General features: G+C 42.5%; 1 protein-coding gene across 1 annotated transcript in view; it reads right to left on the bottom strand.

Annotated features, from left to right (window-relative positions):
- TRPM6 (transient receptor potential cation channel subfamily M member 6) overlaps positions 1-26,674 on the bottom strand; it is a 206,374-nt gene that overhangs the window by 12,179 nt on the left and 167,521 nt on the right. Inside the window, exons 31-36 of the mRNA XM_075560537.1 lie at positions 19,196-19,246; positions 17,535-17,600; positions 14,811-15,097; positions 14,361-14,443; positions 13,510-13,715; positions 6,877-6,928 (exon numbers count right to left, since the gene is read on the bottom strand). Of these exons, the coding sequence (XP_075416652.1) occupies positions 6,877-6,928; positions 13,510-13,715; positions 14,361-14,443; positions 14,811-15,097; positions 17,535-17,600; positions 19,196-19,246 (745 nt within the window). The remainder of the gene's footprint in view (positions 1-6,876; positions 6,929-13,509; positions 13,716-14,360; positions 14,444-14,810; positions 15,098-17,534; positions 17,601-19,195; positions 19,247-26,674) is intronic.

The raw sequence follows: 26,674 nt of genomic DNA, 5'->3' as shown, positions 1-26,674 counted from the left end.
ATGGTGGCAGTGCCTAACGGCCACAAAGAAGACATGCTTTAGGCAATACTCAAGTGCTGTCTATGGACAAAAGAATTCGAAGACTGTATTTGTGACTAGTTGTGTGTAAAAGACCATTTTTGTTTCTGTGCTGTGGAAAGTCTAAAGTCTTCTAACAAAGGGTTTTCATGTAGTTTTCTTTTACCCATACTATTGATTGCTAAATGGAATAGTCTGATCATGATGCCAAATAAAGGATGTGTTTTTTTTTAATGTGCTGTGTAAACTTAGTCTACTCTTAAACCATCTTGATGAACTCCCTTAACATGTGAAGCATATAGTTCCTTCAGGGTGATGCCATGCTGACTTGAAATAGCTTTTAGCCTTAGAAGACTGCTTGGGGGCAATGGAGTCCTTGTTGTCAGAAACCTTGGCTGCGGTCAAACGGGCAGTTAGTGTCATGCAATCTGCAGTTCACCACTGAAGTGGTCACCCAAGCAAGCTAACAGAGTGTCTCTGGCTATAAAAAGAGGTTGTTGGCGCATCCTATGCAATAGATCTAAGTTGAATATGGTAGCAGATAAAATTATATAGTTGAAACTTATGTATAATCCGTTACCGTGCAATCAATAAACAATTTAATCTTGAAAAACAAATATTTCCAGCTTTGGAAATCCTATGGGACACTTTGACTCTGTCCTACGGGATCATGATGAGGCCAGATCAATTCAGTGGCAAACAAGGTGGTGTTTCCGTTTCAGATATAGAAACAAGGCAGTCAGGTGGGGCTGTGGGATCAGTATCAATCTGCCGAGCAAAAAGTTGGTATTTCAAAGCCTCCAGGTGTTCAATGGGGGTAACATGAGGCTCTGTAAAGAGCTACCATCTCGGAAACCCCACACAGGATCACTGTGAGTCAGAATCAACTCAATGGTTTTCACGCAGATCTCATCAGTTTTGTTCTTGTCAAATGTCCCCGAACAGTCAAGACACTAACTACTAACTTAAGACATATGTTGTTTTTTAAAAAAAAAAGACATATGTCGTATACACTCAAGTATAAGCCAACCCGAATGTCAGCCGAGGCACCTGATTTTACCACAAAAACTGCATTTAAAAATGTGCTGACAGCGGTATAGTAGGGATCTGGAAACACAGGGAATCTACGACAGATGAACCCCTCAGGACCAGCAGTAAGAGTGGCGACACCGGGAGGGAAGGGGGTGTAGAAAGGGAGAACCGATCTCGGGGATCTACATGTAACCTCCTCTCTGGGGGATGGGCAACAGGAAAGTGGGTGAGGGGAGAAGCCGGGCAGTGTAAGATAAGATAAAATAATAATTTATAAATTATTAAGGGTTCATGAGGGAGGGGGGAAGGAAAAAAGGAAAATGAACTGATTCCAGAAACCCAAGTGGAAGGCAAATTTTGAGAATGATGAGGGCAACGAATGTATAAGGGTGCTTTACTTAATTGATGTATGTTATGGATTGTGATAAGAGTTGTATGAGCCCCAATAAAATGATTTATTTTTTTAAATGTGCTGAAAAAAACTCAGCTTATACACGAGTTATCTAAAGTAATCACAAACTAACAAAATCCAGAGCAGCCTACACTGCTCAGTCTCAATGACCACTCAAGTGGCCCTACAGGATCTGGCAGGGAAGGCCTATTGACTCTGCTTTTATAGGCAAAGGGTTGTGGGAAGCTGAGACGCTAGGCTTTGGAGACAACATTATAAAAGACAACACAAAAGCATCTGCATTTTTAATGAAGGATTCTTAACCCCTCCTCCTCCTAAGCAAGTTACAACCTCAGCATTCTCATGTCCAAGGTCAAAATGGGCAAGTCCACAGGAAAGGACTCACATAAAAGGGTGCGTCTCACACGTTACTTTATGCCTGATCAAAATAGGTAAATAAACGGTGGGCCTCATCAATTGACGATCTTATGAAAAATACAGATCCTGGTTCAGTAGGTCTCCCCCATGACATCCTTCGCGGTTCTAAGATTATGCATTTCCAACCATCACCCAGATGATGAGGACACTGCTAGTCCATGGACCATACATTAGGTAGCAAGAGCTTAAAATGCACAAGGCATTAAAATGTGAGCCTCTTTCAAGGTAATCGATGAAATTTCCCTCCATTTTGAGATAACTGTACATCTTATTATCTTTACCATGTAAGAACAATTTCACCAAAATTAGATGACAAACCGAGCCGAGCACAATGATGCTATCCTATCAGAGTTCAAAGTGCCTACTCCTCCCCAGTAAAAACCAAAGTTTGCCTTAAGATAAAGCTTGCCAACCCTGGTTATCCATGAGACTCACATGGGGAACTTTTAAAAATGATATAACTGTCAGGGCCTTATTTTCAGACATTCTGACTTCATGCCAGTCCTGGGCTGCTGCTGCTGCTACTGCTGCTTTTTTTAGTTCTTCAGATGACCTTAATAGAAACTGAGACTAACTGCCCAATAGAATGCAATTAAATACTCAACTGTCAAATGGAATAGTAAAATCTTCTTATAACTCTATAAGATAGCAATATTCAGGTCATATTAAATGAGATCTGCCAAGATTCCATTTAATAAATGATAGCCAGGGTGCATATAAACTTGGTTCATTATATATGCAAAAAAGTTTTCACTGCAAAGCTGTAAAGGAAGTGCTTATAGTACAAAGTTCCTACCACAAATCCTTGGGTGGGCAGGGCTATTGAAGAAATAATATTTTTACCTAAAAACACCTTAGTAGAACTAAAGTGAGAAAAAAAAAGAACTAAAGTGAAAAATAATAAAACCTGTGTGGGTACCCTCGGGGTTACAACATGGGCTCTCTAGTCAAATATCATAGAAATTGAAAATCTCAAAAGCAATAAGATGGACTTGTATCTTGTCTAGTTCACCTAGCCCAACTAAATAGTTAAAACGCTTTTAGAAGGACATCTTTGATTAGAAGCCTACACATGGGACTATATTTAAATAGTTCAATGAAAGAAAGGAGAATTGAGGCAGTGAATATTTATTAGTCTCTGTAGGGGGGAAAGCAAAAAGTCCAGATTTTAATATGAAGGGACTTCAAAGGGTTTTTGGAATTGTTGTATTACCTTTTAATATAACCTTTTGAGGCCCCCTCATATGTACATAGTACCTACTTATGTAGTGTTTTTTCTTTCTACAATCCATGTGTTAACATAGACATTTAAGAATAACAAAAAAGTAGAAGGGTTATATGTCAATAGTTCTCAAAATGTGGTCTCCCAGGTAATCAATATATTAACTATGAACTTATTAGAATACAGATTTATAAGCCTTAACCCCAAATCAACTAATTGTAAACCCTAGAGGGTCCAAAAAAAAAAAACCTTTACTACCATCAAATTACTCCAACTCATAGTAACCCTGTAGAACTGCATAAAACTGCCCCTGTGGGTTTCCAAGACTGTAACTCTTTGTAGGAGTAGAAAGTGTCAAAATGTTGCTGGCTTTGAACCATTGACCTTGTGATTAGTAGCTCAACTCAAAACCAAGGCTCCACATGGAAAAAGCACACCAGCCTGTGTAACAACAGGCTGTCGAAGGGATCAGGTATCAAGCATCAAAGAACAAAAAAATCATATCATTGTAAATGTGGGTAAGTACAGAGTAGAGACTCAAAGCCCATCGGTAGACAACCAGACACCCCTTACTGAAGGGTTGCAGGGAGGAGATGAGCCAGTCAGGGTGCAGGGTAGCAACGATGAAACATACAACTTTTCTCTAGTTCTTGAATGCTTCCTCCCCTACCACTATCATGATCCCAAATCTAACTAGACCAGAGGATGTACATTGGTACAGATAACAACTGGAAACACAGGGAATCCAGGACAAATGACTCCTTCAGGACAAGTAGTGAGAGTGGCGATGACTGGAAGGTGGAGGGAATATGGGGTGGAAGAGGGGAACCGATTATAAGAATCTACATATGGCCTCCTCCCTGTGGGATGGACAGCTGAGAAAAGGGCAGCGGGTGACATTGGACAGTGTAACATATAACAAAATAATAATAATTTATGACTTGTGAAGGGTTCATGGAGTTGAAGAGAGTGAGGAGAGTGGGGAAAGGTGAGAGCAGTCGATGTTAAGGGCTAGGGTGGAGGGCAAGTGTTTTGAGAATGATGATGGCAATGGATGTGCATGTGTGCTTGACACAGTGGATGTATGTGTGTATTGTGATGGGAGTTGTATGAACCCCCAATAAAATGATTTTAAAAAAACAAACAAACCAAGGCTCATGTATGAGAATCACCATTGTCAATCAATTTGCTCTCCAAATGGTTGGAAGGTCAAGTTCACCCACAAGTGCCTCAAAAGAAAAATCTACTTCTTAAAAAAGTAACCATTGAAAAAATTATGTCGCACAAGTCACTGGAACCAACTCAACATCAGCTGGTTTGTTTGGGTTTTGCTGTTCTTGTTTTGTCTGCCATATTGACCAGTCTTTAATTAGCACCACCACTTTGCTTTTCAAATACCCATACTCACAGTCTGCTATTTTGACCAGTCTTTATTCAGCTCCACCACTTCACTCTCTCAAAACCAAACTCAATGACATCAAGTCAACGTATACTCATAGTAAAAGTTTGCTCCTTTAGTACAAAACTACAACCTCAGGTCCTTTACTGACAAATGGCCTCAAAAATCTGGTTACAGGATAAAATGCCCAAAATAATTCAACAGATATTCAGATCACACATCCTTCTATATCATTTAAATATCGACCCTGAATTAAGTCAGACAGTCTTAATTTTCACCCATGCGGTGTTGGCCTCTCATGCGTTTGTTGGAACTAAATAGAATCGTGTATGACTTTAGTGAAAACTCATATAGGCATGTGATAGAAAATCTTGCCTGTGATAAGATGCAATGTGTCACTGTGAGAGCTACAAAGGAAACCATGCTTCTTCTGTGACATTCACTGATTCCATGTCAGGAAGCCAGTAGGGACTGAATTTGCTCATAAGTCTCTCTTTTGTTTGGGACACCAAAGAATTCAAAGCCAAATTTGCAACAAACTCTAACAACCGCATTGGTATTGCTGTAGTTCTTCTTGGGCGCCATCAGTTGATTGCGATTCATAGCAAGCCTATGAGCAATGGAAGGAAACGTTGCCTGGTCCTGTGCCGTCTCACAATGGCTCTTCTTGAGCCCATCAATACAGCCACGGCATCAATCCATCTTATTGAGGGGTTCCTCTTTGTCACTGCTCCTCTACATTGGGTTCTTTCCAGGGACTGGTCTCTCCTGATGACATGTCCAAAGTACATGAGATAAAGTCTTCATCCTTGCATCAAAGAGCATTCTGGGTGTGCTTTGCCAACACTGATGTGTTTGTCCTTTTGGCAATCCATAGTACTTTTCAAGGGCGTAGAAAGCTTCGTCTTTCTCTTGCAGAGTACCTGGCAGTTTCAAACTGCTTACCTAGCGGTGGGGCTCCGCATTGCTGTTGCCAATTGCCATGAAATTGGTTACAACTCCTAGCTAGTCTACCTCCAAGCGAATGAACCTGGCTCTTTGCGGTTCTCACAATTACTGCTATGCTTCGACCCACTGCTGGGTCCAATGAGTCAATTCATCTCAATGAGTTTGGTCTTGTTGCCAGTGAGTCTCCACTTAACCAAGCATAATATTTGTCTCCATCTTGACAATATGTTCAAAGTGCATAAGATGAAGTCTCCGTGTTTTCACTTCTTTGGGTGTGTGTGTGTGTGTCTTCTCTTTTTTTAATCTTATGGATATTGTAACAATCCATCATTCAATTAGATCAAGCATAATTGTACAATTGCTGCCACCATCATTTTCAAAACATTTTCTTTCTTCTTGACCTCTGATACCAGCTCCCCTTTATTCCCTCCCTCCCCCTTTTTGCCACCCAGGAAAGTTATTATATATTATTATTATTTTGCTGTATCTTATACTTTCCAATGTATCTGTTCACCTACAATTCTGTCGCTTGTTCCCCTCCAGTGGAATTATATAGTCATCACTGCTATCAGCTCCCCCTTCCCCTCTGTTCCCCCACTTCTCTTCCCAACCCCTCAGGAAACCATTCCTCCCATTGCTATTTCTCACTTCTAAGGAGCACTTTTGACTATACATCTTCCATCATTCCATAAATGTGTTTGTTCTAGAAATTCGTGGTACAATTTAGGAGAGCTAATCTAACTCCAGTACCAGTGGCACTGTGGGGTAAATGGTGGGCTGCTACCAATAAGGTCTGTGGAAAGAGTTAAGACTATCTGTTCCCATGAAGATTGATAGTCCTGGACATTTTAGATAGGGTCATTATGAGCCCTAATCATCTTGAAGGCGGCAGGTGTTTTAATCAAACTACGGTTGTAGTCGGGCTAGTAGGTGAGTGTTGTGCAGCCAGCTGCAAGGTCGATGGTTTAAACCCATCTGAGGGGGGAAAGATGGACAGACTCAACAGCAGTGGCGTAATCTAACTCCAGAAGCCTCAGTAGCACAGTGGTTTAAACATTTGGCAGTTCAACCTCACAAACTGGTCTGAAAAAGGAAGACGTGTCACTCTGCCTCCTTCATGATTGACAGCCTTGGAAACCCTGTAGATTAGTTCTCATCTGTCCCGAACGGTTGCTAAGAGTTGGAGTCGATGGGATGACAATGTGTTTGGGTTTGGGGACCTACCTCCAGATTGTTTGTTATTGCTATATTGTTGGCCTCGTGTCCTAATTTAGGTCTTGTTTTAAAAAGCTGTCTGTGTGTGTATACATAAGATAGGGTGAAGCTTTTCTAAAATCTAGACAAGGATATGTATGTTTATAAGTTACCAAAACAGGTACAATGTGATAAAGGCAATTTTCTAAATAGTAACATCATAAATTTACTTACCGTTTGTCTTCAGGTTTTATAACAGATGGATCTGTCAAACTTTCTCCAACACCTCAAAAGAAGAAACATTGATTTAGCAAATGGGGTTTCATTTTTCAGAAACTTAAGAAAACAATCATCAAATTTTCATTTTGTCTTTAAAACCAACATTTGCTGTGTAGTAAACTAAGTGCCATACGGACTGCATGCACTCTAAAGGCCATCCAAGAGTGTTCGAAAATTAATTAGTTACTCATTGCTGCAACCCCCTCAATTCTGCTATCATAAACCCTGTAGGCCACAACGTGTCTCAGTTGTGTGTTTACAGCTACGAATAGCAGTAGTTGTCAATCATTAACCACTTGTATATAATAAGCATTTTCATTTTATTTTCTCTAATCCCCGGCCATCACAAAAGGAGAGCATCGGCATGCTGTATCCTCGTTTTACTTATGAAGACATGGATGTTCCGAGATTAAGTAATCTGCTGGAGGTTGTAAAGTCCATTGATGGCCTGACCAACATTACAGCTCAGACTGGTGGAGCCAACACACCTGTCTTCCTCTCTGAGGTGATTCCTTCAGAGTTCAGCGAGTTAAAAGACGCCGTGTGCTCTTGCAGGTACAACCTCTGCGCCAAGGGACATACCAGATAGTTATCAGCCTTTCCCCTAAGAAGCTGACTGCCTTTGGGAGATGCACTACCTAACATAGGAGTTTTCCATTCCTTTTTTTGGGGGGGTGGGTTAGGGGTGATGTCTGTCACTCCCCACCACTGCCCACCGCCACCCACCCCACCCCATGTCAAAACACTTTTTTAATGGCATCATTTAAATACATAGGATTGACAAGGAAGCCAATGATATTGAAAAATAATTAGCAAAATCTTTTTGTAAGTTGATTCATTGCCATAAAGGCATCCTGGTGGTATAGAGGGCTAAGGATTGGACTGCTAACTTCAAGGTTGCCAGTTCAAACCTTTCAGCTGAGCTGGAATCAACCTCATAGCAACGGGCGCGATGTTTTTGGGCATTGCTTATGCGTGTGCTTATTTGTTAATATTTTGAATAAGAATAAGTTGTATCTTCAGATATCTGCCACCACTATAGTGTGTTATGTTAATACCTGGTTTTCTATTGCCAAGTTACAGGTGGTGTTAAGCACCCTGTGATTGGCTACCTACATGTATAATGAAAGAAAACGATAGATTTCAGTTAGAGCTTGGTGAAAATAAAGATAGATTTTGTTTCACCATCAGTGTTCGCGGGCCCTATGAATTTTATCAGAGACACATAACTCTCCGTCTTAGATCATATTGGTGTACTGGTTTTGAGTGGGGTAAGGAAAAGTAAAAACTGAACTACTTGGTTAGAGGTGTAGGGGTGTGGAGATGGGATGCAAATGTGCTATCTTTGCTTGGTTCAATGGGCCCTTACTCTATTTTTAGAAAGCAATCGTGTGACGAGACTGGACTCTTTATACATTTCTCTTCGCACGTACAGGAAGTAACAAACTAGAGAGAGCTTGCTCTTTTAACCATGCAATGTGACGGGACAGAAAGATGTTCCAAGTATCCTCAACAGGCAGACAGAAGGTTACACAGACTTTATATGTTTAACTCTGACCAAACTTTAAGTCCAAAGTTTCCAGCAATAACAACCGCTTTAAACTGATGTCTACACAAATTGTAACTTTAAGATGGATGCTCAAACAGGACCTAAAGAAGGAATATCAGATGAGAACAGGAGGATTGTGATAAAATGATTATAAATAAATAAATAAAATCTACCACAATCACATAAATCATCGAATTGAATATGTAGGAATTGTTATATTAGTGTATGTCTTGCTGTCTATATTCTCAACAACTAAATGCATAACTTTTTTAAAAATCCCATCAGCTACTTTAAAGTGCGCTCTTTGTTAGAGAGGCAGAGTCAAATGGCCTGGGTCCCACTCACAGCTCCATCACTTAGTAGCTGAGTGACCTTGGATAACTTCCTTAACCCACGGAGCTTCTGTTTTGTCAAGTGCAAGTGTGAATGATCATGGCACTCATGATTTGGGGTTACTGAGAGAATTAAATGGCCTACACAAAGTGTTTAGAGCAAAGTGTCTCATCATATGAAGTTTAAAAAAGAGATTAACTGTTATTACTTCATTTTATGAAGGACTTCTTATGAAATAAAATTTTCTTTTCTTACCAATGGTAAAAAAAAATTTTATTATTTTATTATTAGGGGCTCATACAACTTCATCACAGTCCATACATACATCCATTGAGTCAAGCACTTTTGTACATTCATTGCCCTCATCATTCTCAAAACATTTGCTCTCCACCTAAGCCCCTAGCATCAGCTCCTCCCCCCTCCCTCATGAACTCTTGATAATTTATAAATTATTATTTTGTCATATCTTGTTTTACAGGTAAAACATTTTTTCTGATTAGCTCATTCCCAAAAGTAGAATGAAAACTGAGAGACCCAAAAGTCGATGGTTTGGGGTTGTTTTTCCCATTCTCATAAGTTTTCTACCTTTAACGGGGGACATTTTTCTACCGCTCACTATGAATGGGAGATATGTGAGTTTTCTTCTCTGTGGGATTCCACCTTACACAGGCTCCAGCTTTCGCAGGTTTTACTATGTTTCCTAATAAACTCCAAACCCCAAACCAACCTGTTGCTGTCAAGTCAAGTCTCATTGAGACCCAATGGGACACAGTCTAACTAACCATCCTACAGGGTCTCAAGGCTATGGTCGTCATGACAGCAGGAAGTTGTATCATCCTTTCGTGGTTTTCAACCACCAGTCTTTCTTCCTACCTTTCCGATAGCAGCCTGGCACTTAACCACTGTGCCACCAAGACCTCCTAAAGAAGAGATAGAAGGGAAGATGGTAAAGAGCAGCCAGGTGACTATCAACAGTTCCGCCAGGAGAACCCCTGACCAATCTGTCAATGCTAAGCCTAACCACTAAATGTGTAGTTGGGGGTCTGTGTGTGGCAGAGGGGCACTTCAATCTGTGAAAAGGAAGGCAACCCAAAGTATTGACAGAACCACCATCTCCCCCAGGGTCAGGCTGCCTCATCCTTACACTCGAGCCCCCCCACCCGCTTCCTGCTACCTGGGAATCATCTCATTGGCAGACGTTGTCTTCCAAACCCATTCAATCTACAGAGACTCTGACATAGATATTTGGACAATGTGAAAGAAATTAAGACCTTGTAATATCAACAACAACAAAAAAATCCCCCAAGTCTCTCTCTACCAGCTTTAACAGGGTTAAGTGCCAACACACAGGTAAAACGTAGTATGGCCTGGGGAGAAATCCAGAGGGTTTTGTCCTGATCCCGACTGCACTGGATGGTCACTGACTGTCTCTGTCCTTCTCTGTGGCACAGTCGATGCTGCTGATGTGGCTGCGATGCTGACTTCTTCTGGCATCACTTTTTGCATCAAACAAACAAAATTGGTATCACCAAAAAAGTTCTTTGAGAAATAAACTGAGCTTCACAAAAACAAAGAGAAAGAGACAGATACTTGACTGCCACAGCCTACTGTAGTGGGAGCGCTTTGAAATTCCCATTGCCAGGAATTAAATGTTGAGCTTCAGGGGTGATGATGAGGCAGGTCCTCATATGTTGGTGTTTAAACAGACACAGAAAACTAAAGTATAATCAGAAATTGGTCACGCTAGTCCTCCGAGTTCCCCTTCCCAGCAGGGTTTGGCAGTGCCCAGGTTCATCATGGGCCCTCTCTCAGAAAAAAGTAAAAAGGAAAGGGAAGAGGCATAAGGCATGCAGTGAGGGCTCCCTCCTCCACCTTTCCCTCCGAGCGTCAGGGAGCCACAACAAGCTGCCCAGGGCCTCGTCTACGCAGGAGCTGGGCTCCCCAGCACTACCTGTAGGACTGCCCAGAGCGGAGCGAAAGCTCTGCAACTGAAGACGAAGCCACATTCTGAATGAAGAGCCACGCAGGTTAAGAATAGCGACAAGAACTAACACTTACTGAAGGCCTATTTGCGTCTGGGATTTGTCTCATTTGGGGTGCTTAATCGCACCTGCCCTTGGTGATGTAAACCATTAAGTACATGGCTGCTCTCAAAAAGGCTGTAGTTCCAGACCCTCTGGTCACCCCATGAAAGAAAGGCTAAGGGTTCGCCAAGTCAGCCATTGTAAACCCCATGGCGCACACCCAGGGTCTGCAGGAGTTGAAGTCAACTCTAGATGTCAGCTGGGTAACATTTTTAATGAGAACTGAAAGTGATGGATGCCTAATAGAACTTCACTCTGTGCCAATGACAGGAGAGGGACCAGAAGAGGTCGCTCATAGCTACATCGTTAATTCACGGAGGGGCCAAGGGCCACATCCCGCAGGACACTCTGCCTCTGGAAGCGCCCTGCCCTAAGTGCTCCTCTAGAGCTTCTCAGTCTTCACACCTCTCTTCCCAAACAAGGTGCCTCAATTCTCCATCGACTACAAGTACAAATAACTAAGCATAACGTAAAACTTAACTGAAAACCCCAAGAAGATTTTGAAAATGCAAATTTATATTTTCCCTAATTTTGCTTTGCAACCTGGGTTGGATTAAATATGATAATATAGACAAGCCTTTAGCCAAGTTCCTGGTACAAATAAGCACTCGGTCAATGTTAGCTATTATTATTGTTATTAGCACTACTATAAATGTTTGTAATTACTACCATAGGATTCATGCATGTCCATTAACTCAGGTCTTGCCAATTGCCTAAGCTCTCTGTATGTCAATTTCTCTATGTCCATTCCATGATGTCAACTCTGCCTTCTTTGAAGGTCAATGTTTTCACAGAGTTTGTTTGGAATGACCTATTTCTACAATTGGCATAATTGCCCAGTAAAAGAATAAAGTTAATGCCCCTTTTCCCCTAAGATTATCAACACAGCATTTGTTCTGTTTAATGTCACTTTGGATTACTAAGAGACATAAAAATCCCCAAACATAAACATCATTAAACAACAACCTATTCAAGTGGAATACAAAACACACTAAAGAGACATCAGTAATTCCTTACAGTTTTTCTTTGTTTGTTTTTTGTTGTTGTTGTTTGTTTGTGTTTGGAGTTTTTTTAAAACAACTCCACCCAAAATAAAAAGCACAAATACACAAATACTGATGTGATTCATCAGCCTTTACCCAGCTTGAATTGCAAAAACACATGCCTTTGGCGTCAGGGCCCTGGGCTTCTTTGTATCAAGTACGCACTGGCTTAAAAGCTGATTCGTGGCGGTTGTCTTAATTTTGTTTATATCGCTTCCTAGACTACTGGGTCTGAGGGTGAGAGTTATGCTGCAAGCCTGTGGACAGCAGTAGTTAAAGGGACAGAAGGTCTGATGCGCAGCGTAAAGGAGTATCTGCCTCTTGGAGCACACGCCACCATTTTCCGTGAAAATGACTCTACAGTCGTACTAGGCACAGTTGACAAGGCCTTGGGCTTTCCGTGGCCTCCAAGCCTTGCTTTCAGCATCAAATCCCAGGACAGGAGAGCTGGGAAAATCAGAAAGGAAAAGAAAAAATGCCCGCGCTGTTTAAGTGACCCCAACATGGATCTAGCCCGTGGGCATGAAGCTCAGAGAACAGAAAGAGAAAGCCGGTGTGGAGAAGAGAGAGTAGGTATGGACGCGCCGGCTCAAAGTCTGCATTGCTGCTCTCTCCTAAGAAGCTGTGCAGCCTTGGAAAAACTATTTAAACTTTCTGGGCCTAAAGTCCCCCTAATATCTACCTGGGGGCACTGCTGCTGCTGCTGCTGCTGCTGGGATTAAATGTGATAACTTATAGGAAAGTTCCTGGGCTTAATCCCTTATTTAAAACCAACGTCCCCATCAGTGAGGCCAAGGACTAAACTTTGACCTGAATACACATTTCGCTCGGTCCCTGCAAGGAAAGCCTGCCGGAGATGCTCTTTTTCGGGCTGCAGGATTATAAATCACATGTGAGGTGTTGATAGTGGGGAGATGTACTGATCAAAGGCTTCCATTAAAAAGAGTACGTCGCCTCCCACAGACCGAGGGTGTACTTGCGTGAACTGTCATCTGAAGGGACGCAGCAAAGAGAGCAAACGAAATTATAAAGTGCAGAGGCAATGAGCTCAAAATCCTGGAAACTCCCCCAACCTGAAAGGCTCCTGGGTGTACTAATACAGACCTTGCGCATAGAAGATCCGGGCAAAGTAAAAAAAAGAGACAATTTATTGCAAAAATCATTCTCTGTTATGTCAACCTGTTGTTGCTGTTGTTGTGACTGCAGTTTTTGCAGAGTGCTGAACTGCTGTGCCTCCTGGCCACTGCTTGGGACGTCTATAAATTTTAAGCAGTTGTTCATCGGCCTGTAATTGCCCTTTGATAAATGGGAAACCTACCAAATGTTCTTTATTCTCCCTGCACGAAGTCGCTGAAACAAATGGTCACACCTCCCTTCTTCAAAGAGAGGCCTGCAGGCCGAACACTGTCCAGAGTTGTTCTCACCCCCAAAAAATTCAACCAAGGCCCTGAGCAAAGAAAGGGCCGGGTGTTTTCATGAGGCCAGAAATATCTGACAACGGCGGTAAGGCAGTCCCTCACGCCCAGGCTTTTCTAAACGTTACCTCCTGCTGGCTGTCCCGTTTCCTGCCCTCACTCACCTTGTAAGTCTAAAACGAGCAGCTCTCCCCGGGTGTACTCATAGGTCCAGTGAGAGAACGCCAACATCAGCTCCTCCAACGTGTTGTTGGGGGCAATTTCATCACCGTTGTTGTTGTTGTACTTGCGAAACTCTCCCGTCATATACTTCTCGATGGTCAACCACTGGTTAGCCGAATGGCAGTAGATTAGGAAAACTTCCAGGAACCTGTGATGTAAACAGACGCCACTGAGTCTCACCCGACAGCACAGGTGGGCTTTAGCACCCTCAACTGTCATGAGCAGGTAAGATTGCCGAGCTCTGGTCTGCTGCAGCCTCTATGCACCTGCCCTTGCCCTTTTTATGGAAAAAGCAGGAAGCAGAGAGCTTTCTCCCCTTCTCTTTGAGGAATCATTTCAACTCAGCTCTTGTGATCAGTACTAAGCCCGCCTTTTCTTGCCACGTTCTACAGCGTTCCCTATCAATGAAACAATAAAACCTAACTGTACATCCTCAGAACCAAGTTCTGATCGTGTTGTTATCAAGGTCTTGACAAACAAATGCAGGAGCGTACTCTTACAAAGCTTCGAATTTCTATAAGCTATTTGGGAAGAAACCATGCTTAAAACAGAAATGCCTGTCTGTGTTTTGTGGACGTTGGTACTTAAACCTAGGATCTGCTCTCTTAGCAAAACAAAAATATTCACCGTGGCCTCTCCCAGAACTTGTCTTGTTCATTCATATAAATTAAAGCAAGATCTTAAAAAACAAGGTCCTGGGAACCTCCGGGTGAGCCCAGGCCTTTCTCCAGACAAATGAAGCTGAGAAGAGATCAATGCTTGCGATGAAAGGCCTGCTACCCGGATTCCTCACCTTGGCGTGTGGGGAATAGTTTGCGGTTTCACTTGGTTGAAGGTATAGATCAGTTTTTGAGCCGCTCTTTGTTGTTGGATTTCCTGCAGGAGCATTGATTTAAAACAAGAAGTTAGTACCATGGCGCCAACAACACTCGGCTCAAATGCAGCCACGATTGGGAGCATGGTGCGGTGCTCCATTCTGAGTTGCCATGAGTTGGATTGATACAACGGCACCTAACGACGACAATAACATTAACATCAACTGCCTACTAGTTAATGACCATAAATGCCTAGAGACGTGCTAACTGACTTTTCGCCTTATTCATCTTCTGCCACGCCCCCAGCAGCTTCAAAACGAATAAGCTATCCTTTGGGTTAGGGATCATGGCCTCAGACAGGATATAGTCAGCTCTCAAGTCTCTGACCGAGCTCATCACTGCTTCATTCCTCGGAGATGCAGGCTTACCCTGAGGCAGAGATGGAGCACGGTACTCTCCCGGAAGATTTTACGCCAGGTCTGTACCACCTCGGGAAGAAAGGACTTCACAATGAAAACCTGCCCTGGCTTGAGAACGTCCCCCTCAGACCAGGTGCTGACAACTTTCATGGCTTTCCGTAGGCCGCCATCCATCTCTTCTGGGGACAGCACCTGGATCATGGCCATTCTCCCGTGCTGGGACCAAGAGGACATGCTTTTATCCAGGTTCAAAGGGGAACTCTCCTCTAGGCGGTAGACCGTCACTTCTTCTCCTGCTGCAAAAAGAAGGGAAGATGTTGACATCGTGGCGGCCATAAATCGATCAAGTCGGAGCCCGCTCAGCGGTCAGAGAGGAATGGAAATCGGGCCTAAGAAGGGACTAGGGCAGAATGTGAGCGTGGATCTCAGGGGCAAAGAATCAAACGATGCTCAGCACGAAGCTGTTCTTCATGAGGACTATCATTGTCGACAATAGTGTAACCAAGGTACTAGAGCAGTGGGTGATGCCAAAGTGCACATTTACACCCCCCCACCAGGGGGTGGGGTTGCTAGAGCAATGCAGGGGGGCAGCAAAAGCAGATGACTACATCTTCCCCTGCATTGTTGGCTATAGTACAAATGTTTTCCATTGCCAGGGGAGAGGGGACACTGGGTACTTTTTTTTTCTGAAAAAGGGGAAGTAGACCAAATAAGTTTGAGAACGTATGTTGTTAGATATCATTACTTTTGTTAACAGAATGCTTCTAATAAAAGTACATGGTCATCTCCTTAATTAAAGGACCTATCAGACATCTTACCTCACTTGCCCCCCATGAGATCTATAACCATGCATACGCTGAGTACTTTTTATGTGTCTCTTACATGTGTAGTGATGCTCTATACATAAAAATAAACAGATGCATTCTTCCCTTAGAAGTTCATTACCTCCAATGAGAATGCAGGATTTAACCCAGTTAGAGAGTCAGAGATGACCGGGGTCATGCCTCCGTCCTCCCCTTCCCGCCTTTGTGCTTTGGTGTGAGCTATTTAAACACTCCATTTATTCATTAATATAGTTGAGGTGAAAAGAAGGCTCACCTCGTTGAGTTGTAAATATTCAACATGCTGATCTAGTGAACGGGAACTAGAACCTCGGATACTAATTCAATTCCAAGGAAAGAATTTGGGTACAAAAATATTGTTAGCGGTTAGGTTCGACTTTGAGGATGAACAGTGTTATTCAAGCTCCACTCCACCTAATACAGTGTTTCTTGTCAGAAGCACCACATCCTATTTGGCTTCCTGTGAAGCTTGTATTTCATTTTCTTCTGATACCCTGGCATCAAATGGCTTTTTGTGGACACTGTATTAATCTACAGAACATGAGGCTCCATCCATGTCCTTTTACATTTGATAATATTTAGTAAGGAGCAGTGGTAATTTAGTGGTAGGCTTCTTGCCCTCCATGTAGGAGACCTGGGCTCAATTTCTATACAATACACCAAAAGCACAGCCACTGTCCATGCACCAGTGGAAGCAGACCAGGTGTCAGTGGCTGACAGGCTAAGCACAAAGGGCTAGGGACGGACTTCTGAAAATTCAATCCATGAAAGGACTGTGGATGACAACCAGGCAACAGATGCCCAGTGGATGGCAAATAACAGCTGCTTAGTGCATGTTTTCCACTATTGATGCTTGGTGCCCAGACCGATGGAACCAAAGATCTCTTTAAAGTTCTAAATATTTGGTGGATTTGGAACAAGGCTGTTGACTGACAAAACCAGATATGAAGGAAAGCGGGAGAAGAGAGCATCTGCATTGCAGCCAGCCTGACCTGTGTATATGGCATGAGAGGACGACATTCTGGAACCGTGACGTGACCTTGGTTATCTTATTAAATCAGCTCATGCTTTATATTGCAGGTCCGAGAAACTGTGGTAGCAGTATTGGCTTATTGCTTACCCATAAGCAAGGTAAGCAAGAGCTTATTTCTGTCCTGAATAAGTTCACGTTTTCTCGCCACATTGAAGATTCTGCTTCTATAGGTGCCCCTAGCATCTGCCTGGCACCTTCCTATAGAACCAAAGCCTCTATTCCAATCTGGTCGTGGGAGAGCACCCAGAAATCATGCTACGCTGGACTCTCTTACTGATGTGTTGTGAACAAAAGGAAGCAAGAGTAAGTGCGTCCGTGCGAACATGGCTGACCTTGTGGTGAGGTCGCCTGGGGAAATGTGAGTTTGTTTCCTTTTACAACTCCCACCTGTAAAAATGACCACTGCTTTCTGAGCTCAGGGAAATAAGCGGACACCAGGCAAAACAAAACAATAAGAAAATAATTTACAAAGCACTTCTGTTTGGATGTTTGTTGGCTTTCGCCACGTCGACTTTGATGGCTTCCTCGGTTAGTATGCCTGGTTGCTTTGACCCTTTCTACGCTACTTACTTCCAGTCTTGAATCAGTGAATGCCAGGTGCAACATCATTGCCTACTTCCCACCAGCTGCTCAGGAAAGGTCCCATCCACATAGAATTAGGTTGAGATTTTAGGTTAACCACCAGAGCACTTACCAAGAGTGTCCATTTTTAGGAAATTAATCTCATTAAACCATAGCCATCCAGAAAACAAAAATTTCAACTAAATGATGAAGGAGAACCCATTCTCTTTTGATGGATTTGAAAGTCATTCTGACTTTGTCATGGGAATTCCTCAAGAAGACAGAAGCAGCACTCACCAAACAGTTGGATTGGGGTAAATGGTATCGTCTGAGAAAGTCTCATTAAATTATTCCTTTCAATGGCTGCAGACAAAAAACAGACTCCCGTGAGGGTGATGGAAAGTAGTGATGGTTACACAGCATGATGTAAACCACAGTGAAACGGCCCTTTCCTCTTATTGTTGTTATACACAGACCAAAAAATAGTTACTATTTTAAGTGTGTCTCAGTGGGTTACGTTTGCAAAAGCCTTCCCAACATCATTATATTAATATCATGCTAAAATATTCCATTTCGAAAGCCAATTCTTCATTCTTACCATTATCTATGCTACAATTGACATTGAAAAGTAATATTATATTACCTACAATACCATTTTAAAGCAATACTTTAATAGAGGATTTTGAAAACTAATGTTTTTTGCTATCTTACATAGACACCATTTATGAGATTATGTAACGTGGTCTCCCTTCCACTCTCCTGCAAACCTGATTCAGATGAATCCACGTACCAGGAACTCTCCTGGTCTGTGGTCTTTGCACTCTGGTTCTCTTTTCCAGGGCCAAGCTAACGCACAGTGGACTGTGGGGACACCTACTGTTCACTCTGCTCACTTCATCTTGTTCTCCCAGAGAGAACCACAGGTCAATTTTAATTAGGAGCAAACAGACAGCGCTTTCTTATTAAGAACCCTATCACAGCGGATCAGAGTCAATATGAATTATGGCATTCCTCACCGTTTACTTTCTTAGGTTGACAGCTGAAGCCAAAGTAATAGATTACTGTTGAGCTGAAAAACAGTCCTGAGAGCTTGAAAGAAGGAGCCAGGACTCCACAGAAATACTATCCACCGCCAAGGAGAATTCAGTATAAAGCAGTCTATTGCTGGACTCTAATCAAATGACCTCAATATATTAATAGTTGTAATTACGATACCTAAAAGCTCTTACCTAAGTACTGAACTTTAGACTGGGGGAAAGGCCTGCCCCTGTATTCTCATCCACTGTGGCAGGCAATGAGGCCCTAGAGATCACCCAATAGCATCAGCCCAGTTTGTTGTTACATTGCTTTGCATTTCTAAGTGTTTTCTCTTAATTCTCAATGAGGCCTTTGGCAGATGGTTCCTTGGGAAGGGCAAATACAATTATCCCCACTTTGAAAGAAGGGCAACCAGAGCACTATAAAATGATGTTGCTTGTGAGAGTCAAGAGCCTTTGTTGAATAACCTCTTTGTAAAGCGTGGTTGTTGATCTTACTCTTTGGGGTTGGTGTCCAGTCAGTGGTCCAGTTTCTAGAGGGCCCAGGGAGATGAAAAACCTCCCAAGAACTAGTTGCAGGTCTGTGGCTACCCCCCACTAAAATCCTGAGACCCCTGGCTTTGGACTGGTTCTGCTCTTGTAAGGGATGTTTGGTACCAAAGGCCTTCTTTTTCCTTCCCAATTGGAAATTGGCCAATACAAACGAACATTTTTTTTAAAACCCAAATTTTCTTAAATCCCAACAACTTGTTCTTCCCAATGAATAGAAAGGACATAAATTTGAATGTTCATCTCATGAGTCATAACTCTTCACGTGGGGAGCCATCACAATATTACAGAATTCATCAATATATCTATTTGCAAATGCAGGACCACAGATGTTTAGTTCAGTTGACATGTCTATGTGCACACGCATCCTACCTGAGTAATGATGGTGAGGCTCCGGAGGGCTTTTTAAGGAGGCTGAGATTTCTGAAATCATAGAGAAGATTGGCATTTTAATTACTTGGCTGGAGATAAATACATGCTTATGAATATATTGCTTTCGAAGCTGTTATTGAACAGGTTAATAAGAATGGCTTCTCAGTATTTGAAAAAGATTGCCTAATATTCTTTAACCACATTATATTAGGAAGTATCCTGACAGCTTCCAATCATCAATGTAATATCTCCAAGCATATTTATATGGGGAATTGAAGAAAGACAGGTAATATTAGCCTCAAAGATGTATTTCCTCTGAACCAATTATACCTCTGGGTTGCAGAAGGCACTCAGCTGCCCATCACACTTCATGACATCCCAAAAGCACAATTCTCTGAGCTCCCTACCAAGACACAGTACCCATATAAAGACATTATTAATACCAAGTTATTTGCAGACTACTTCACTGACCTAAAATAACAACAAAATGATGACAACACATTAAAAGGAATATACCAAGAGCAAAGGAGGCAGGAGATAATGTAAAACCAAGGGATTTATTTGGCTACAGGGGACTGTGTGTTGAAAACCTCCTGAAAGTTTAACTGGTTCTCTTCCAGCTGGTCAAGTCCTAGAGTATGACTTCCAAGAAATCCTCTGCAGCAGTTTTGCCTTTTCATAAAAGCAAAATTAAAGCGAAGAGCTTCCGTCTCCTGGTAGCAAGTGCTTTATACCAAGTAGACTAAACAACATAATGAGCGGAGTTTCACATATCGCTCCGGGTTCTCATTGCTGGGCAAGCAAGGAACCAGAATGACCTCCTCTGGGGGCGGGGTGAGGAGCCCGGTAAAAGTAAGATCAGCAGGAAAAACTATTCCTTTCTGAATTCATTCAAGCATCAAGGAGCAAAAAAAAAAAAAAAAAAGTGTTCCGCTTCCACCATGGGTCCTGCCAGAGAGATACGGAAGATACTGCTCCAAGTCAACAAAGGATAGGCTGGGAGAGAAAGTGACATCAACTAGAATCAGAGTTTGTTACTCATACCAAAGGTAAGGAGCATACTAATTTTACTTAGAGGATAAGATCTCTGTAGACAAATAGAGGGAAATATTTTCAAAGTAAGGGCATCTGAGATGGCTTAAGCTGGCTTTCGATCTTGACTTCATCGCTGAAGGAATTGTAAGATCCTCTTCACATTCATTCAAGCTCTCTTTATTGGGCACTTACTGCGTCTCGGGAGCCCTGGTGCCATGGTAGTGGCGCTAGGCTGCTAACCACAAGGCTGGCGGCTTGAAACCAACAGCGGTAAAGACTGTCTACTCCTGTAAGAGTTCGTCGCAGCAAAGCCACGGGGACAGCTCTGCCCTGTCCTTACAGGGCTGCCAGGAGTCAGCACCAACTCGGTAGCAGTGAGCCTTTTGGGCTATGTCTCAGGCACTGGGCTACGTTCAAGGGAAAAAGCAGTCATCGAAACAGATCAATCGTGTCTCTATGGACATCCTAGGAAAGATAAATAGAAACTGAACAAATAAATAAGTGAAAATATAGTGTGACTAATGCATGTTGTTGTTGTTGTTGTTGTTGTTGTTGTTAGGAGTCTTTGAGTTCGGTTCAAGCTATAGGGACCCTTGGTAAAAAGAACAAAACACCACAGCGTCCTGCACCACCCTCACAATGGTTCGGTGTCAATTCAGCTCGTCAAGGGCCTTCCTCGTTTCTGCTGCCCCTCCACTTTAACAATGATGTCCTTCTACAGGAAACGGTCTCTCCTGATCACAGGCCCAAACTACATAAGACATGGTCTCATCCTCTGAGATAAAGTTTATTGTGCCAACCTGGCCGATAAACACATGTGGGGTTAATTGAAAGGCAGAGAGAGAAATGGCTCTGTGAGTCTCGCCTTTCTAGTTCTCCAGTCTCTTGCTTTGTGATGGTCGGACCAGGGTGCAGCTGTCTTAGCCAGTTCCCTGCTTCAGCTGACCAGGCTCCCTTCCTGCAAGACATCCCTGAGGTGAAGCCACATGGACGTACCCCGATGCAGCCCTGGGTGCTGGGCAGCCGTGTGCAGACCCCTGTCAGTGCTGAGATGCTTACACGCTCACTGACTTGGCTTTCCTCCTGCAGTCGGCATCATAGTGTGTGTTTTGTGAGATGGAGGAGGACTTTGTGGATTGGTGTTGGACATATGGGTTAATTTTGGACTTGTGGGCTTGGGCAGCACTGGGTTGGGATGTTTTCTTGATGTGCATTTACTCTTTATATAAAACTCTCTCTTAAACATATGAGTTTCTGTGGATTTGATTCTCTAAAGTACCCAGACTCACACACCATCCTTGCCTCTAAGGAACATTCTAGCTTTATTTCTTCCAAGACAACTCTGCTTGTTCTTTTAGCAGCCCATGGTACTTTTTGTCTTTGTCATCAAGACAGTAGTTCAAATGCATGAATTTCTCTTCAGTCTTCTTTATTCAATGTCCTTAGTCCTCAAAGTAACATTCTTGCTTTTCAAAACTTTAAAGACTTCATGTGCAGCAGATTTACTTAATGAAATGCGTCATTTGATCTCATTCTGCTGCTTCCATGAGCACTGATTGTTGGTCCAAGCAACCTTGACAACTTCAATCTTTTCTCCATTTATTATGATTTTACCAGTTGTGAGGATTGGGGTTTTCTTTATAAAATGTAGCAAACCATACTTGATCTTCAGCAGTTCTCCTCATTTTCAGTAAGCAAGGTTGTGCCATCTGTGTATCACAGATTATTAAGTCTTCCTCCATGCCTGGTGCCAAATTCTTCTTCATATCATGCAGCCTCTCTGGTTATTTGCTCAGCTTACAGACTGAATCTGTACGGTGAGCGGATAAAACCCTGACACACACCTTTCCCGATTGGCAAACATACAGTATTACCTTGTTTGGTTTGCGCAACTGCCTCATGATCCATGTACAGGTTCATCATGAGCCAAAGACGTGTTCTGTAACTCCCATTCTTCTCAAATCTAGCCATCATTTGTTGTGATCCACATAGTTGAATGCTTTTGCATACTCAATGAAACACAAGTAAACATCTTTCTGATATTCTTTGCTTTCAGTCAAGAGCCATCTGACATCAGTAATATCGGGATCCGGCCTGAACCTGTAGCAGCTCCCTGTCAATGTACAATATATTGCAACCATTCTGAGATGATCTGCAGCAAAATTGTACTTGCATGTGATATCAACGGTCTTGTTCTATAATCTGTGTGTTCTGTTGGGTCGCCTTTCTTTAGAATGAGTAAAAATATGGATCTCTTCCTGTCTGTTGGCCATGTAGCTGTCTTCGAAATTTCCCAGCATGGATGAATGAGTTGTTCCAGTGCTTCATCAAGTTGATGAAACATTTCTATTGGTTTTCCATCAATCTCTGGACCCTGGCTTTTGGTTAGTGCTTTCCATACGACTTGAACTCCTTCCTTCATTACCATCGGTTCTTGATCATATGTAACCTCTTGAAATAGTGGAGTGTCGCCTCGTTCTTTTTGGTACAGTGACTCTTCTGTAGCCTTTCCATCTTCTTCGGATGCTTCTTACATCAGCCAATATTTTTCCCATTGAGTCTTTTAATAATACAACTCAAGGCTTGAAATTTTTTCTTTACTCTTCAGTTTGTATAACGCTGACGGTATTCTTCCCTTTTGGTTTTCTAACTCTAGGCCTTTGCACATTTCATGATAATATTTGATTTTGTCTTCTCGAGCTGCCCCTTGAAATTTTCTGTTCAGCTTTTTGCTTCATCGTTTCTTCCATTTGTCTTAGCTACTCTATGGTTAATAACAAGTTTCAGATTCTCTTCAGACATCTTTGATCTTTTCTTTCTTTCCTGTCTTTTTAATGACCTTTGGCTTTCTTCGTGTCTCATGTGCTGGATGGCCTCCCACAGCTCATCGGGTCTTCTGTCATTAGTGTTCAATGCATTGAATCTGTTCTTGAGACGTTATCAAAGATTGGGTGGGATAGACTCAAAGTCATATTTTGACTCACGTGCACTTGTACTCATTTTCTTCAACTTCAACCTGATCTTACATATGCCAGTCTGTTCCCTGGCCTCTCTATAGTCTCTTCCCACAGATATAGTCCATTTGATTCCTGTGTATTCCAACTGGGGAAATTCATGTGTATAATCACCATTCCTGTTGTTGATTTTTAAAAAGGTATTTTTATGAATAAGTCCTTGGTCTTGCAAAATTCTATCATGGTATCTTTGGCTTCATTTCTATCACCAAGATCATATTTTCTATTATTTCTTCCTCCGTGTTTACAAATTTCACATTCCAATCTCCAATAATTATCAGTGCATCTTGATTGTGTGTTTGATCAATTTGAGGCTCAAGATGTTGGTAGAATTCTTCAGTTCCTGCACCACTAGTTTTAATAAATTTGAATAATAGTTCTATTGATTAGATTTCCCTATATTCAGGTAGACATTATCCTATCACAGAAAGGAGAGATCAGTAGATCTTGATGTGTTCTTTTTTACCATGAAGGAAACTCCAGTCCTCCCAATTTTGTCGTTCCTGGCACAGGAAACCATATGGCTTTATTATTCAAAATGACCAATACTCGTCCATGTCAACTCACTGAGACCTAGAATATCAATCTTTATGTGTTCTGTCTCATTCTGAATGACTTCCAATTTTCCTCTAGCTATCCTTCGTACATTTGAAATTCCAATTCTTAATCGATGTGCGAAGCGGTTTCTTCTTTTCTTGAGTCCTACCCCATCAGGAAATGAGCGTCACGACAGACGTTACTCCATCTAAATCCTTATGGCCAACTGTACTCTGAGGAGGAAGCTCTTCCTCGGTCACATTTTGAGGGTCTTCCAACAAGACGGAGTCAGCTCCTGGCACTCTCCCCAATAATATTCTGCTTCTATTCGTTAGGTTTTCAGTAACTGACAATGTTTCTGTGCCAATCATTGTGTTTTCGGTGGCTGTCTCTGTAATGGGCAGCCTATTTCTGCTCCTTAGTCTGTTTTTTGGTCTGGAAGCTCTACTGAAACCTGTCCACTTTAGATAACCTTTTTGGCATTGAAATACCAGTGACATAGCTTTCGGCTTCATACAACAAAGTGACAGACAAGTATTGGATACAGTACACAGTATCAGGTACATAGCAGGTGAACGGTCTTGAAGTTTAGAGGACAGGGCTGCTTCATACTGTATAAGGTGGTTAATCAAGGCATCTCTCAGGCCAAAAACCAAACTCATTACCATCGAGTCGATGCCAACTGTGATAGGTAGGTTTATTGTGCCAACCTGGCCAATGAACACATGTGGGATTAATTGAAGGGCAGAGAGATAAATGGCTCAGTGAGTCTCGCCTTTCTTGTCTCTTGCTCCTTGATGATCGGACCAGTGTGCAGCTGCCTTAGCTTGTTCTCTGCCGCAATTTGCAAGCTACACTATCCGTGGGACATCCTACCCCTGGACTGTGTCATTGTAGTTTGAGGTTCCTTCAAGACATGCTTTACCATGACACTGGAGTATACGTCGCTTGAGCTGGGGACTGTCGGACGCTCTCATCTGGCTGACTGTTGGTGACCTGCCTTGCTGTTTGCTGCCTGTGGCTGGATAGCCTGAATGGCTTACCTAGGACTTAACTGTCTGCTTCCTTGACTGGCAACCAGCGGCGCTCAAGACTTGAAGGACTACCAGTGTATTCACTGTCTCACGGAAGTGAGTTGCAGTGAGCCATTTGCACTATTCTATAATTAGCTGTTTATTTCTTATGTTATATATGTGTGTGTTAAATATGTATATATATGTGTGTGTGTGTGTTATATATACATATATATACACACACCAGTCACCATAAGTGTCCTGGTTTTATTTCTCTAGAGAACTCTGTCTAATGTACTGGCTTATAGTAATGCTATATGACAGGGTAGAACTGCCCCTGTGAGTTTTGGAGTCTATAACTCTTTGTGGGAGTAGAAACCCCTATCTTTCTCCCTGGAAGTGGCTGGTGGTTTCTGAAAGGTGAAATTCGAGCATGGTCCTGATAAAGGAATAGGCAACATCTTGTGCGAACATCCTGAAGCATAGTCTTGCTTTCAGTGCTTAAGGAAGGCCATCTTACCAGACTGCAATGAGCAGAGAGGAAATGAGGCTGGGGGGTTGCTGAGAGCAGAGCAACACAGGCTTGTAGGCAGTTTTTCACTTCCCTGTTACAAAGTGAAATGGCATGCTCTTTGAACAGAGAGGCGATTTAAATTCAACTTTGAGTTTAAAGAGATTCTTTGGGCTGCTCTTAGGAAATGCACTATTCAAGATCAATAGTGTGGAGGTCATACTATCTGAGAGAGACGATGATAACTTAAATCACAATGATAGTTGTGGAGATATTCGGAAAATAAAAGTTGGAGACCTTGAAGCAAAAACAGAGGTGTGGAGAAGCACAGGAGTTCTGCAAGATGCTGGGGCATACGGGAAGATGACAGCCGAAAGGAGTGGGCAGGAAAGAGGACTGTAAATGACTGGCATCTCCGTCCTTTTTAAAAGAAGAGCTGACAATCAGAGATCCAGAGCCAATCAACAAAGAAAGAAATGGAAAAAGGAGCTCAGAGACACCTGGAAGGAGGGAATGTCAAGAACGATCATGCCAACATCCAAATCCACCAGTTAGATGCAACCGAGAGGTCCCATTACTTGGCAGTTACACTGGGTTTCGGTCATGTGTTGGAGACGCAACCCACAGGCGGCAGGCTGATGTCAATCATCAATATTCTCTCCATTAATTTGGGGGGAAAGGATAAGGGTAGAAATTTGAAATCCAAGAATTCATTTTATTTTTGGATAGGAATGTATTTTCAAGCTGAAAAGAAGGAAGTAACTGCAAAAAGGGAACAGAAAACCTGAAGAAGTGGGATGGAACATGAAGAAAAGGGGTCTCACTCTCCCTCAGATGGGTCCAGAACGTAGAAAGGAGCTTATAGGCCACCATGAGTCAGAGAGTAGCTACTGAGGGGGGCGTCACCGTGCAGCTGTCTCCCATGATCCGGGTCCCAACTAAGCCATGGAGTTCTACTGAAACTATAAAGGAGATGGCATATACATACAAAGCGCTTCAGTACATTTTAGGAAAATGCCAATCTTCTCCATTTTTCCATGAACTTTTTGAAGCTCTTCGTACAAGTTCAGGAACGTCTCAGAATTAGCAATAAACAATTAAACAAATGGCGGCTAAGCAGTTGCATGGTGGGCTGCATGTTAAAATGCATCAGCTCCCCAGGGGGAGAAAGAGAGACTTTCTCCTCCCGTAAGAGTTACAACCTGAGAAATCCTCAGGGCCAGTTCCACTCTGTCCTCTGTGGTCACCGTGAGTCAGAATCGAATCGAAGGCAGCGAGTTTGGTTTCGATTTGGAAACAAATGATCAAGTGTGGGACTGTGGAAATGAATGAACTGATGATGACTTCAGTCACACACACACACACACAC

This window comes from Tenrec ecaudatus, chromosome 10, assembly GCF_050624435.1.
Source record: "Tenrec ecaudatus isolate mTenEca1 chromosome 10, mTenEca1.hap1, whole genome shotgun sequence".
Taxonomy (NCBI): Eukaryota; Metazoa; Chordata; class Mammalia; order Afrosoricida; family Tenrecidae; genus Tenrec; species Tenrec ecaudatus.
This window is presented reverse-complemented; position numbering and strand designations above follow the sequence as displayed.